Consider the following 14,258-nt stretch of genomic DNA (forward strand, 5'->3'; position numbering starts at 1 on the left):
GGAGTTGGAAATGATCTCCCCCCGGGGAGGGGAGGCGAGAGTCCAAGCGAGAAGATTAAGTTATATGCATGCAATAATGAAAGTCTCTTTGCGTCACGGAGGACGCAAGTATCTTGATACTCAGATGGCTGATGGCGATGCTGATGACTCATACTCGATGCCGTGCAGACTAGATTTCCAGAGCATCATGAGTCCATGGCTGAATGACATGAGATGGGATGCGGAGAACCCGGTCAGTGTAGTGGGAGTGGCACAGTCGGTGGCAGCGGTGCAGTGCACGGACAGTCAGCCCTGGCTCTGGCTTGGGCTTGGGGCGCAGATCTTCAGCTTGCACAGCCTTGAGCTAGGAGCTAAGTAACCAGTTAGATTTCTTGGGTTCGCTTTGGACGAGGGATCTCTTCAGTGGTTGACTAAAGGAGTTCGGTGGAGCATTGCTGGGTTATTGTAGAGCCTGGCCAGAGGAGTCTGTCTCAGTGACGACTGACACTCCGTACCGACAGGCCTCTTCTATCCTGTGACCTCCTTTGCAGTTCGTGCGTAGTACCTTAGCCTATTCTATTGACTGGTGACAGTGGTGAGGCTTTGAAGAACATGGTCTTATTCCATGTGCTCGGTTCAGGTACCAGTAGCTATTACCAAGTACAGACAAGTTGACAACCATGAGCAGTGACAAGCTGGCGGGTACGCAAAAAAGCAATACCGCACTAGATAGCAGATCAGCCCATCTTTAGAGTTCAAGGAAAATCGAGTCTCCTTGGAGCTACTGTAGTTAGTAGCTCGGTAGCCTACAGGAGTCAAGCCTCTGGTCGGGAGGAACAAAAGTCTGTTAGCGTTGGCAGTTGGCACTGTGCAGTATTGTGTCTGAGTACCGCTCTACGAGGCCACAGAAAAAGCAATTGTAGATGAAAATGAGGAGGAAAAACAAAACACACACAGAGGAAGATTATTGACTGATTCTGAAGAAAATGGAAATTGACGTCTCTCAACAATCCTCAACTCGACCTCGACCAGCTGGACACTGAGCTGCTCCACACGATCCAAACAATGTCGTGCGAAAGGATAGCGGCAAGCGCGCTTTGCGCAAGATTGGTACTGGCGGTTGCAGCGCAAAACCCCAGATTATTCGAGTGGACCGGGTAGGCAGTAATATAAGTATCCTGGCAAATGATATATTGATGATAGATGGTTTTCAATTCAATAACACCGGATGGCTCCATAACCATGAGACAAAAATGAAAATCATAGATCTGGACTCCTCGCCAAGTGGATCGCTGCCAGGTAGTCTGCGTGATCATTATCCTTACCTTTTCTTTTTATTGGATGTAAATGGCTAGCACCGCGGGGGTCGTGAAAGATCGTTTCTGAAACTATCCCATATACGTCAGAGACTCTGTAGAGGTAGCACTGACAAAGTGGTCGGAGGGAATTCCCCAGCAGATTTCTCAGCACTCAGGGGAATGATGTCGAATCACAGCCACCTGAATTGTGTACATAGGTAATGTTGATGAAGCTGTGTGACCACCGACTTCCCAATCGGGTTGGGTCCACGTTGCATCCCACGCTTTTCATTTGTTCTCTATCTATCTATCTATCTATCTATGTAGTAGTACTATTTTCTAGTGATGCTAGAGTAGTAGTATGATGACCAAAATACTTGCCAAGTGCTATAGCAAGAGAATCCTCTTCGGCCTCGATCTTCGGTGGTTATTTTCAGTCGGGAAAGCAGACGGGATACCGCTGGAATGGAGCCGCAGAGCCTGACCTCGATAGGCAGGGGGATCCTCATCATGATGATTTCCATTCAGCTCACGGGGTCTGGGATCTGGCGCACGGACTGTATCCGCGTGAGCTGCACCTGACTTGACCTACCAATGTGTAATTCCGATTATTTTCAGGATGAGATGAATGAGGATTTTGCCAGAGTAGTTGCTTCGATTGACTGAATCTCCTCACTATGGGTCGCGTCTGAGTAACAGCTTCGATTGTTTACATGTGTAGCTAGATACCTCTCGTAGTAATGGAAATACATAGTGGCAGCTAGCTCTCGAGTATGGCGGGGAGACTAAGATAAATCTCCACATGATTTTTCGTCTGGCGCGCTCCAATCAAATCTCTCCATCCGTTAATCCAAGGTGTAGGTACCCACTCCTTTAGTATACTTGCTAACTTACTAAGGATTCCCTGTGGAGCTTGCTTTTCCTACCTGCTCGGTCATGGCTTCGCAACGCAACACAACGTGAGCTGAGTAGTAGTGAGAAGATACGGTACCTTACACTATATTCTCTTTACTATCTCCTAATACGTCTGCTGATCATGTGGATGCTGTCAGGTTCTATTTTTCCTCTACAAAGGCAGCGAATTGCGGCTTTTGCGGGGAAAGACTGAACGTATCATCATTCAGTCCAGTCCAGTCCAGTCTTGCACAGCTCCCTGAATCCGGAATGCTGGACCCTCTCGACTCGCTCGAAGTTAATCGTCTGACCATGATGATCTTCTTCTGCTCCATGGGTCCAGGCAACTATAATTGAGGCCATTGCCCTCCATTGAGAGTGGAGGTCGACCGATGTCTAGTTGCCCGTGTTGCCTTGTCGAGTCCGTCCTGGATGTGTAGATTACACCAAAAGTCTCTTTAGAGTGTGCCCCTTCTTCCTGTTCTCTTCTTTCTTTCCTTTTCTTCCATTCTCCCATCTCTGTCTTATACAATTTGTTTCTCTATCGTGCTTGAATCTGCGTTGTTGTATACCATTGTCAAAGGCGATGAATAGCTTGTCATGGGCCATCCTTTTCATCCTCCTTATACCCCTTCTCGTCATTAAACTACGAAAAGGGCCGCTGGCATCATATTTTCAGAAACCTGTCCAGCATGCAGGCTGCACTGATGTCAAGCGCATGGCGCCATACCCGGCCCAACCCATCAGAGGAAGGGAGCGATACCGGGTCATGATGGACATCCGGAAGCTGGACGTGGAGAACTGGCTCACAGTCGACAAGAACTACATGGACGAGCATCTTGTGCGGAGTCGACTGCTGCGGGAGGAAAGGGAACAGGTTCTCCAATGCCTGCCAGAGTCGTACGATGCGTGTCTCGAAGCGCTGGAGGAAGTGGTTGAATTTCTCTGCCAGCGATTCCCGCACGTGTTTGAGCGGAAGAAGTCCGGGAACGAGTCGACCATCCACAATCGGATGACGGGGGAAACTTTCGTCTTCGGAGGGGAGGACAAGCAGGTGGATCCTCTGGAAATCGCCGTCCGTCTTACCATGGAGGATTTGAGCATTCTGATGCAGAACGCCGACGGCGAATATTATCTGTATGTTGAAGTGCAGCGCTGACAGTTTGCCCCGACTGACACCGCGAATAGAGCCGCCAGCGCCAGTCTCTTCCCTGTTGGCTGGACAGTCAAGGAACGCATCGGTTGGACAATCTCCCAGCTTCACAATCCTGTGCCTCTGTGGCACCAGCAGGTTGCCAATTCTGTTAGCAAGTAGGTAGCCCCGAATGTCTTTTGAAGAAAAGAACGTACGCTGACTCTCACAGATTCCTCGCTCGTCTCACACCCACTTCTCCAATGGAGCGATCCAACTACTTCGTCGAGGTCAAGCGTCCCGATGAGACCCTCTTCGAGATTCTCTATCGCCCAACAACCCTCTCGGAAGACAACCCCAACCCGGCACCAGAAGACATTGTCATCCGCCGCGAGCGCCAGACTTTCCGCCGCCTACCGAAAACAGGCACCATTGTCTTCGGCGTCAAGACCTTCCTAACGACGCTCGACGAACTGCCCATGCAGGAACTCCAGAATCTCGCGAAGGAGACCAAGAGTTGGCCCGACTACGTGGGCGAGTACAAGGGCCGCGAGATCTGGGGCCCCAAGGTCCTCGAATTCTGCGAGAAGCGTACGCAATCACTTCCGCAGCAGCTTGAGTTGGACAAATTGGACGTATAACCTTGAATTTTGTAGCATTAGCGCGCTTCCTTTTTTTTTTTTTTTTTTTTTTTTTTTTTCGTTTTTGCAAAAGCAAACGGATGGGTGGCTCTCTGATTTCAAAAAGTTCTTAGCATCATCATCATTTGTCTTTCGTTCTGGGTCGGCTTTCTGCTCTGTTTTGTGATTTCTCTTGCTTTTCGATCTTGCCCGATCATGGGCGATTACCCTTGATTTGAGAGGCAAGCGTTCAACACTTTGAGGGAGACCTTACTCTTGTCTCCTTGGTTTTTGTTCGCGGGTTGTCGCCAAAAGCTACTCAAGCAAATTGCTCTGAACATTGAACTCGAATACACAGCCTACATTCCACGTTGACAATTCTATAAAGAAAGTATGATGAAAGCTTGAAATAGTGTCATTGTATACGCTGGAAACGGATACTACTGTTACTGGTGCTAACCCCGGTAATTGAATGGGTACAACAAAGGCGATAAGTATAAACAGAAGCAAAAGGGCCCAATGTGTCCGTCGAGTCTATCAGATTATAGTAAATAACGAAAAGGAAAGAAAGAAATAAAAACAGGTCTAGTCCGATAACCGCTAAATCTTCGAACGAGCAGGCTCATCCTGTTTTAATCGCACCACTCCCTAGAAAGACAAGGACAAGCATTAGCGGCCGTTTTCTTGCAGGCAGTAGCCCAAACCCTAATGTTAGCGAGCGCGAGTGCAACGTAAACGTACCTCCTGTGTGCAAGTCGCAATCAGCGTTCCATCCCGCGACCAGATCTTCTGGATCGCCAGCCCCCGGCCCTCACCCGCCCACGGGCTCTCCATCTCCATCAGCATCCACTCGTCCGCGCGGAACGCCCACGGGTTGTGGAAGTAGATCGAATGGTCCAGACTAACCATCATCCCGACCTCCTTGCGGTTTTCCTTCGGTTGGTTCGTCGCCTGGCTCAGCGCGCCCTCCAGCCGCCGCCGCAGATCGGCCGCCTCCTCCTCCTTCAGCTCTTTGATCGCCCGCGCGATGTCCTCGTCGTCCAGGTCGGACGGGTTCTTGAGCGCCTGCAGCGCCCGCCGCAGCTCCGCCGGCGACGAGAACCGCGGGATGTTCTGCACCCGTGCCACCGTCCCGATGAAGTAGCTGTCCGTGATGTAGGCCAGCGCGGAGAGGTGCGCTTGGTGTCCCCCTGCCTCGGAGATGCGGCCCCGCGCGCGAGCGAACCGTCGCACGCGCTTGTCCTCGGGGTTGGGCGAGTCGCCTGCGTCAGTGTCAGTTCCAGCAACCTCGTATCGTTCCCTAGCCTAGTTTCTCATGTGCAGTGGAGGCAATTGCTTACGGTTGACAGTCCCCGCCCTGTGTGTCTCAAACGGCCCCCGGCTATCCTCCAGCGAGCCTCTGGTTCCCTCAGCGGGGTCAGCGAGACTCGGTTTGGGCGTGGCGTGCTCGAGGCGCTTCTTGCCGCCGCTGTTGGCCCGGCTGAAGCTCAGTGTTGTTGTGAAGATGGGTCGGCCGCGCTGCCGGGCTTGCACAGTGCGGGTGATGAAGCTGCGGCCGTCGCGGACTCGTTCGACGTGGTACAAAATCGGGATTTCGGAGTCGCCCGCTAGAACGAAGTAGCAGTGCATGCTGTGGACGGCGAAATCGGTCGGGACCGTTCGCATTGCGGCCGAGAGGGACTGGGCGATGGCGGCTCCGCCGAAGATGCCGCGGGCGCCGGGGGGGTGCCAGAGTGGGCGGGTGTTGGTGAAGACATCCTAGTCGTGTCAGTATAAATAAAGAATAATTCCTGTGGTGAACTCTAATGGCAGCGTTGAAGAAGAGGAGACGTACGGGGCCGATGTCAACAACTGGGGTCAACTCCAAAACGTTTTCGATCGGCGCCTTGGATTCATCCAGTGGTGGGGGTTCGAACAATGTCACTCGTTTCGCCATGTTGATTTATCAGGTAGCAATGTATGCTGCAATCTGGCGATAAACGATAAGGATCGAGTAAAGGAGAAGAGGAATCATTATTTGAAGGTGGATGATGACGGCTTCCTCAATCTTCACGCGGTGCACGGGGACTCCCGAATTGGAAAATGCCGAGGCATCTCCACCGTCTGGATGTGCCGACTTCAGATGACGATAGGCATCACTAATCAGTCCGTCGAGGATAGATTCGGCTGTACGGATCATCGTATTTATTGCCAGCTCAATGTGCAGGCAGCCTTCACGTCATGAGTTTTATTAATTGGGCCCTTTCTGATTCTTATAAGTTTGGACTCCGACTACTACTCCTTCATTTGGAGCATTGTCAACTGGCTCATATATCTAGCAAATAATAGCGTCGAGCAAGATGCGATCTATTTTGTAGCAGTTCTATCAACAGTCGCAGGTCGACTAGCCGCGGACCTGCGACTTGCGCTTGTCAATTCACAAGCTTTTGCAAAGCAGAAGGCTTGCAGTACGTCCGAGGTCAGCTATATCGCAGATATCCTGGTCTGATCAACCTATCACGTATCATCAGCAGTGCCTGCATGTATCCGCTTCGCATAATGCATCTGTCCACATGAGTCATGACATGTATCGTTTCCCGCGCCATCAAATGAAATACTCCTCCCTCGGCGGCATATACCGATCCCACCCTTTCCCCGGACTTACAACCTCCGGCACATCAACCTTGAACGTCTTCTGTACCGCCTTCGCACTGGACCTCTTCTTCTTCCCATTCTGCTGCAGTAATCGGAGCAGCTGCTGGCGCTGCATCTCCTCCTCGGTAAGTAGGATCGGGCTCGCAGAGCCGTACTGGATGCGCGTCTCATCCGCGACAGTCCGTCCATAGATCCACAGTGCGCCTAGCGCGTAGAGAAACACAAAAGCGCAGCAGAGACTGACCACGATGGTTGCCAGATTGTTCATGGGGAGGATGTTGCGGCAGAGGATGTTGAAGACGAGGTTGAAGAGGCCGAACAGGCTCGATGAGAGGCAGGGGCTGGGAGTCTGGTTAGTCTGAAGTCTGCTTCGTTGGTACACCTCTCTGGACCAAACATACAGAAAGACAGAGTGGAGGAGATAGGCTCGTTGGTCGATCTGAGCGCAAACGATCACAAAGGACAGCGCGTAAGCAACGCCGATCAAGACCATGGCGGCGATGGTCAGGACCGTCTTGTTGATCTGCGGGTTATTTTCGGGCTTTTCAAGCGTGAGTGGAATCATCAAGTACCTGGATACTATCAGATCCTACGTTCATGCGGCATTATTTTTGGTACATACCCCAAAAGCGACAGCGTCGATGCCATAGCCGCCGGGAATTGCCATACCGATCGCACAGTATCGGTCTCTCGAGTCGCGGGTTGTACGGGTTCTTGCGACACCCAGAGCTCCTGATACCGGGAAGAAGACATTTTATCGGCGAGACATTAATCCCGAAATCTGGTATATCTGACGGTTCAAACTCAGAATCAACAGTAGCAGAAGCGAACGAGCGAGTGACAACAAGCGAGCGTGGTTATGTCATCGGAACATTATGATTATATAGAGTAGTGGTTGGCTAAGATTGAGCACGAGAGAGAAGCGAGAGAGAAAAAGACTGAAACAGGACTGAATGGGGGGATCGTCAATATTAATATGGCTTGATATCTCTTGATTGCAGTGATATCGCCTCCAAAGACAGACTGGGGAACCAGCCACTTCGACACTAAACCGGCGAGATGAGCTATCTATGCAGCTAAAAGCGTGTCACACAGGAACAGACCACTAGGCGCACAGGACTATATTTAGTGACTCCATGCATGATGCGACCTGACCTGGTCTATCAGTCTATCACTATTTTAATTATGCCGATCTGTGACGGTCTTGTCCTGTAAGCTGACTGGACGCTGAATGGCTGAATGCTGAATACCTTGAGCCCTCAGCCACGTTTCATAGCGATGGAGGCGACGATGATGTCAAATGCAATAGATATTCAAGTAAAATTAAGTGTCGGATTGGTCCAACAATTACAGTGCTATTCAGTCTTATCTATCGTAATCACCAAGCTCTATATCCACTTCAAACCCGAATAGATTCACGGATGATCCGACAACGTCTCCACATCCAGATGCTTGGTTATCAGATGCAGGTCAAACTGGTCAGGTACCTCAAAACTATCACAGCATCTCTCTGTTAGTAAATCTCTTTAGAAATCTGTCAAACAGTTTGATACCTACCTAATACGATTGTCAGCTTGTTTTGTGATTCTTCCCCCAGCGGATTCGATGAGCGATTTCATCCTGCAGAAGTAGACATCAGTGAGGAGGGATACAAGATATGGCCACATCGAGAACAAGAATGAGCTCACCGATCGACATCCGACTCACTCGTGTGGTCTTGTAGAACGAGCTGGATACGTCAGTCCTCATGGTCCGACTCTGCACTCGACCAACGTGGACAGCTCACTGTATGTAAAGGCATTCTGCAGTGATCGACTCGGAAAATGGGCGCTAAAGTCATCTTCTTTCCCAGAATATAGTGGCAGAGGCAAGTTCAACTACGTCTTATATAACACTCTACGTATCGTGACCAGAAAGTCATCATGATATCATGTTGACTATATCGACCATTCTGTTCCGATGAGAGTATCTAACAAGGTCCTCTCCGTCTAGATTAATCCTGCCTCTCCAACGAGAACATGTAATTCTTCGTCCGGAACTTATTCAAATCCAGATCCTCCTCTGGGATATCATACCTGCCAGAGTAGCCTGTAAGTCTGCATAGAGTATAGAGTAGACTCGGTAAGGTATCTTACACATATGCCTTGAGGAACCGCTCCTCTCTCACAAAAGAGCCACCGTGAGACTCAATCTCGTTCAGAACTCTGCGTAGAGTCAGTCGCTATCAAGACTTTCATGTAGATTCCAGAACATACTCCTTTTTATTTCCTACCGTCACTTGCGGCGGGAACTTGACCTGTTTCAAAAAAACTCCGTCGGCGTATTGCCTTCGTTGTTGGACTCGGGGGTACGAACCAGATAATGAGGCATGGTGAGCAGAACGGCACTTGTATGTATTGTTGACTCTATTTCTCCTGCACATAGACGCAGTCACAGAAAGATTGATGAATATAAAAGCACCGCTCTCGCAACGATGTCATCGTGGTATCATCTGCCCGTGGCTCGGCTCATGGCAATGGGGGTTGCATCATGGTGGAAGTATTATCCATGGATCGTTATTGCAGTGAACGAGGCCGGAAAGGCGGTAAATAAATCAGATGAACGAGAACAGAGCACCCTAGTCAAGGCGAGGACTGCGTCTTTTGCCAACTAGTGCTATTCAAGACGTCGCTGGCGCCTGTTAACGGACGAATACCTTCAATACCTATGTCAGATACAGGCCAATGAGCCTCATATGAACGGTCAATATTCCCTTACCATCAGTAGAGTGGAAGACGCCGGACTTGTAATTTGCATTGAGGCCAGGCACATACATGCGGGAGAGGTTGGTGTATGGTACACATGCTGGCTATTCGAATATTATACACTACTAGTACACTTCTGAGAAGCATATGCTTCACCAATGCTGGACGACATAGGTCCTTTTCTGTTCTCGCATTCAGATCGACGATCGACAGAAACGCAGTGGTCTGTCAAGATCGCCGTGAAGATTGAAGCTGAGGCAGCTATCATCTTCAAGAACGTCCATATTTGTACACATCCGTATCACTGTAAGCCAGATCGTGAGTAAGTCTCCAAGAAAATCGACTGGTGCAGAGGAGACACGTACAAGTGACTTTTGAGGCTCTCCCTTCCTTCTGCCCTGGCATTCACCCACACACTGACGCTCACCTTCGATACGGGAAATATGCCGTATCCTCGACGGTCAATGGTGACCGTTCCGGAGTGCCACTCGAGGATATCCGTCCACTGCTCTCCTGCATGCTGCTGACCAACGAACATGCGCTTCTGCGATGGGCCGGCGTTGCTCATGATACAAGCTAAACCCGAGGGATGCCGCCGGTTGCCGTAGCGAATAAATCCTATTTGTCTCGTCAGTATAGTGGAAACGAGGGCCAAAAGTGAGGCAGCGCGCACCGATGCAGTTCCTCTCGTCGAAATAATCCCGCTGCTCTCCGTACGCGTAGAGCTTACGGGCTTTTGTGAGAATCGGAAGCCTGCCTCCACACGAACGCTTCGTTGGATGTTTGCCTCCCCTGATCCCGTAAAGATCACCCCAGAAGACACAGGGTTGTCCTTTATTCTGTAGTAGGATCAGAGCATATGCTAATGGCTTGAAGAAAGATGCGACCGGCACCTATTTATAATTTGTCAGGATGGAACAGCCAATGTAGACAGTGACAGCAGAATCTTACCTCTAACATTTGGCCTGGTTGCTTTACTGTAGGTCAATAGATGTTGAGACCCTGAGAATGGAAGTTGATTCTTACCGTATCATGAGTCATGACAAATGTCTGGGCGGTTAGTGTGGAGAGCAGTCAGAACACATTTAGAGAACTTACAATAGCATGTTGAGGTTTGCTCTGAACTAATGTACCATCGAGAATTCCCCGCAGGTCAGCTTCGGGGGTCCGGGAGATTTTCGAGAATCGGTCAACCAATACGGCATCATAGAGATGAACTCGGTGTTCCATCATCTCCAGGAAATGCAGGAGTTCTTTGAGATCACAGCGCCAGTATTCCGAGATTACGAAGAAATCAGGTCCTAGAGTCTTCCGAACATGATCGACAAAGTCCCTCTGGAAAGCAGCCGACATGTGTTTTGCAGCGTCTAGCCTCATACCACTGAGAGGCAGTTGAGTGCCGATCCATTCGCCCCAGTTAAGAAGATCCCTTCTGACTTCTGCATTAGAGTAATCCAGGTTTGCAAACATCAGATAATCGTAGTTGCCGAACTCGTGGCCGACATCGTTAGCCCAATCCTTGTTCGGCCCTGCAATCTTGTAGATCGCGTTCTTCTTCTGCGATTCGTCCCAATCGACGCCATTGAAATGGTACCAGCGATAATTCATCGAGCTATAGAAGTCGCCGCGGCCGTTGAAATCGAACCCCACCCAGCCCTCGATCTCCTTTGGGCGTGAGATCTCAACATCTCGTCCTAACGCGGCATATCAGATATCTGGTTAACCAACCTCTCCACTGAAGGGAAACATACTTTCCGGGTCTACTTGGACAGCCAGAAATCGTTCTGTGAAATCTGCTCCTGCTTTATGGTTGAGAACAGCATCCCAATGAACGCCAACACCGAGATCTCGAGCGGCTGCGGTGAGCTCCAGGAGCTCTTCCTTGGTTCCCCATTTCGTCGCTCGTGATCCTTTCTGGTCGAATTCGCCCAAGTCGTACAGATCATATACATCGTAGCCATTTCCACAAGGATCCATCCCCTTGCATCCTGGAGGTATCCATATGTTGTCCACACCGATTTCCTTGAGACTCGGTAAAATGTGCCGTAAACGGCGCCAGTGAGCTTGGTCAGCTGGCATATGCCATTCAAAAGTTTGCATCAGAAGGAGATTGTCTGGTGCATCCCAGGACGGGAGCTGATCCAGACGACTCGCTTCCTCTAATACGGCATTAGATCAGATCGCAAAGAAGAAAAGGAACGCAGACCTTCGATTTCATTCCATCTCCGCGATTCTCTTCTTTTGGTTGGGAGGCAGCTAGAAAGAAAAGAAAGCATTGGGAGATCTGAAGCAATTGAGACGCAAAACTTGAGAAGGGAAGCTGAGTCGACAGCCGCGATATAACGCTTATATGTTTGGAGGCGGATGAGGAAATAGAGTGATTATATGAAGATATAATGCAGCCCAGCTTTTTTTCAAAACCACAGCATTGCATCAATAATGTGGTGGAAATATGAAAGTAACTATATATAGGTCTGACACCAATGCCGCTAGTTTCAAGACATCATCAGTCAAATAGTTTTAGCGCAACGATACAAGAACAAACAGAACACACGGTATATTTGTGCAAGTGGACTCGTGACAAATGGGAGGTTATGTGTCGTAGCAGGGCCCTTATACCTTTCTTGTGCTCTTCAAGTTATAATTTAGTAGATGTTTCAAGGAGGAATAAGGTCATAAGATTTCGATTATACGAGCTACAGTAGTACATAGGGGAACAATCCCATAGTGTCAATTTTTGGATGTGGTAAGTTGATACCTGAGGCCTCCATATTTCAATTTAAGCCATTCCTCCTGGATCGAGAACCTTGTGCCTGAGCCGCTTTGAACCTACCTAGGGTGGCTAACCGCTAAACGGCAATTATCCGAGTGAAATCAAGCCAATAGGAGACAGGGAATCTCGAATTCACTCTTGGCCACCTGACATAGAATCCGGGCATCTGATTCGTGGAATCCAGGCGGTCACTGAAGGATTTTTGAAGAGTTCATGCCTCAGGCCCATACAGAATTTCACAGAGACCCGACTCCATTGTGGACTTCCTGTCTTGACAGATATCCACTTTGAGCGCCGTCATGAGCATATATTGGTTGTTTTTGAAGATGAGTGACGACATCGCTATTTTTCCCAGTCAAATTCTGAAGAAAGGAGTGCTTGGGAGGTCACATTCCGCCAAACTGACCAACCGTCTCCCTTGATCTACTGTTTACTCCGTAGATGCGACCAATATAGTCTGTAAGCCTGAGTAGTCTCGAAGAGAGCACATATCCCAAGCATATCTCAGGGTGTCAACATCTTCTGACTGGAAAACCCAAACATGTCTGTTGATTGTGCCCTCTAGGATTCCTGGATACAATGTTGGCCGGGCGATCGGAGTTAACGTGGCAAGTGATGTTCGTGCTGCCGAGCGATGCCCGCATTGGCCCGCGAAAAGTTTTCGGGATCGGTGCCGCTAGTTCCCAGTCTGTGCTTCCCAGTCTCCCCGATGTGAAATCCTTTTCCTTTCAGTTTCATATCTTCCTCCTCTCTTCTCTTTTCCCTTTCCAAACTCTGCAAAGCTTCAATTGCTTTCGTTTATACCCATCCCCACTCTTCGTCATCTCTTATCTGTATCCCTCTTTCTCCGTCCTTCTTCTACCTTTGTCTTGTTTATATCTTTAGACCTGCATAGATAACTACACATAATTCACAATGTCCGCCGCTGCTCCCACTACCGGTTCCCCCAAGATCGACGCCGTCGTCGAGAAGGTGGCTCCTGCCACCCCTCAGATGAGCGGCTTCCAGCTGTACTCCAGATTCGCCTTCGCTGGTGCTGTCTGCTGCTCCGTCACTCACGGAGCCCTCACCCCTGTCGATGTGTAGGTCCTACTGTTCAGCCTCACTGTCCCCAAATCGCATCGATTGCGCCTAGTCCCGAAATCCCCGGCGCGCTTTGCGGTGGACATCAACTGGGTACTGATGTATCTTTCTTTCTCAATGCAGCGTCAAGACCAGAATCCAGCTTGACCCTGTCACCTACAACCGTGGTATGATTGGTGGCTTCAGACAGGTCATTGCCAACGAGGGTGCTGGCGCTCTCCTCACCGGTTTCGGTCCTACTGCTGCCGGTTACTTCCTTCAGGGTGCTTTCAAGTTCGGCGGTTATGAGTTCTTCAAGCAGCAGTGCATCAACCAGCTCGGTTACGAAACTGCTTCCAACAACAGAACCGCTGTCTACCTCGCTTCCTCCGCTGCCGCCGAATTCTTCGCTGATATCGCCCTGTGCCCTCTTGAGGCCACTCGTATCCGTCTCGTCTCTGAGCCTACCTTCGCTAGCGGTCTCATGAGCGGCTTCGGCAAGATCCTCAAGAACGAGGGTATCGGTGCTTTCTACTCTGGTTTCGGTCCTATCCTCTTCAAGCAGTAAGTCGATCACTCTCAACCAATGGAGTCGCCTGGTGATTTCTAATTGGTAAACTTCAGGATCCCCTACACCATGGCCAAGTTCGTCGTCTACGAGAAGGTTGTTGAGGCTGTTTACCGCAAGGTCGACAAGAACACCGTTTCCGATGGTGCTAAGACTGGTATCAACCTTGGCTCTGGCCTCATTGCCGGTTTCGCTGCCGCCCTTGTTTCTCAGCCCGCCGACACCATGCTCAGTGTGATCAACAAGACTCAGGGCGCTCCTGGTGAGAGCACTGTCTCCCGTCTCATCAAGATCGCCAAGGACCTTGGTATCCGTGGCAGCTACGCTGGTATTGGTACTCGGTAAGTCTCTCTGTTCTCAATTCTCTTGCGATTCAGGATACAGTAGCTGATGAGCCCATTCTCTAGTCTTTTCATGGTTGGTTCCATCACTGCCGGTCAGTTCGCCATCTATGGTGACATCAAGCGTGTCCTCGGTGCCACCGGCGGTGTCGAGATTGGCAAATAAATTAACGACGTGACGCCTAACTGCGAACCAAAAATGTCTGAATTCGG

General features: G+C 49.9%; 6 protein-coding genes across 6 annotated transcripts, besides 5 other annotated features; 2 read left to right on the top strand and 4 right to left on the bottom strand.

Moving 5' to 3' along the window:
• The first annotated feature begins 1,575 nt into the window (after positions 1-1,575).
• Positions 1,576-1,599: a microsatellite.
• Positions 1,576-1,600: a microsatellite.
• A 798-nt stretch (positions 1,601-2,398) lies between these two features.
• Positions 2,399-2,418: a microsatellite.
• A 339-nt stretch (positions 2,419-2,757) lies between these two features.
• On the top strand, positions 2,758-3,944 carry NFIA_010230 (heme-dependent oxidative N-demethylase family protein; the record flags this gene model as incomplete). Its single annotated transcript, XM_001264238.1, has 3 exons — positions 2,758-3,308; positions 3,360-3,482; positions 3,536-3,944. 3 exons carry the CDS (start codon positions 2,758-2,760, stop codon positions 3,942-3,944), a joined length of 1,083 nt encoding a protein of 360 aa, XP_001264239.1.
• A 30-nt stretch (positions 3,945-3,974) lies between these two features.
• Positions 3,975-4,002: a microsatellite.
• Positions 3,975-4,010: a microsatellite.
• Positions 4,011-4,634: 624 nt separating this feature from the next.
• NFIA_010240 (acyl-CoA thioesterase) lies at positions 4,635-5,859 on the bottom strand (the record flags this gene model as incomplete). Its single annotated transcript, XM_001264239.1, has 3 exons — positions 4,635-5,185; positions 5,264-5,681; positions 5,758-5,859. The coding sequence occupies 3 exons, from the start codon at positions 5,857-5,859 to the stop codon at positions 4,635-4,637; spliced, it is 1,071 nt and encodes a 356-aa protein (XP_001264240.1).
• Positions 5,860-6,507: 648 nt separating this feature from the next.
• Positions 6,508-7,310, bottom strand: NFIA_010250 (uncharacterized protein; the record flags this gene model as incomplete). Its single annotated transcript, XM_001264240.1, has 2 exons — positions 6,508-7,129; positions 7,180-7,310. The coding sequence occupies 2 exons, from the start codon at positions 7,308-7,310 to the stop codon at positions 6,508-6,510; spliced, it is 753 nt and encodes a 250-aa protein (XP_001264241.1).
• Positions 7,311-8,550: 1,240 nt separating this feature from the next.
• Positions 8,551-8,927, bottom strand: NFIA_010260 (uncharacterized protein; the record flags this gene model as incomplete). The annotated part of the gene is made up of 3 exons (XM_001264241.1): positions 8,551-8,653; positions 8,693-8,761; positions 8,869-8,927. The coding sequence occupies 3 exons, from the start codon at positions 8,925-8,927 to the stop codon at positions 8,551-8,553; spliced, it is 231 nt and encodes a 76-aa protein (XP_001264242.1).
• Positions 8,928-9,571: 644 nt separating this feature from the next.
• On the bottom strand, positions 9,572-11,278 carry NFIA_010270 (alpha-amylase; the record flags this gene model as incomplete). The annotated part of the gene is made up of 7 exons (XM_001264242.1): positions 9,572-9,605; positions 9,667-9,919; positions 9,975-10,194; positions 10,253-10,273; positions 10,328-10,351; positions 10,400-10,995; positions 11,053-11,278. The coding sequence occupies 7 exons, from the start codon at positions 11,276-11,278 to the stop codon at positions 9,572-9,574; spliced, it is 1,374 nt and encodes a 457-aa protein (XP_001264243.1).
• A 1,711-nt stretch (positions 11,279-12,989) lies between these two features.
• Positions 12,990-14,211, top strand: NFIA_010280 (putative mitochondrial phosphate carrier protein (Mir1); the record flags this gene model as incomplete). The annotated part of the gene is made up of 4 exons (XM_001264243.1): positions 12,990-13,156; positions 13,281-13,700; positions 13,761-14,045; positions 14,112-14,211. The coding sequence occupies 4 exons, from the start codon at positions 12,990-12,992 to the stop codon at positions 14,209-14,211; spliced, it is 972 nt and encodes a 323-aa protein (XP_001264244.1).
• Between the last annotated feature and the right edge of the window lie 47 nt (positions 14,212-14,258).

The sequence above is a fragment of the Aspergillus fischeri genome, genomic scaffold (assembly GCF_000149645.3).
Source record: "Aspergillus fischeri NRRL 181 1099437636249 genomic scaffold, whole genome shotgun sequence".
Taxonomy (NCBI): domain Eukaryota; kingdom Fungi; phylum Ascomycota; class Eurotiomycetes; order Eurotiales; family Aspergillaceae; genus Aspergillus; species Aspergillus fischeri.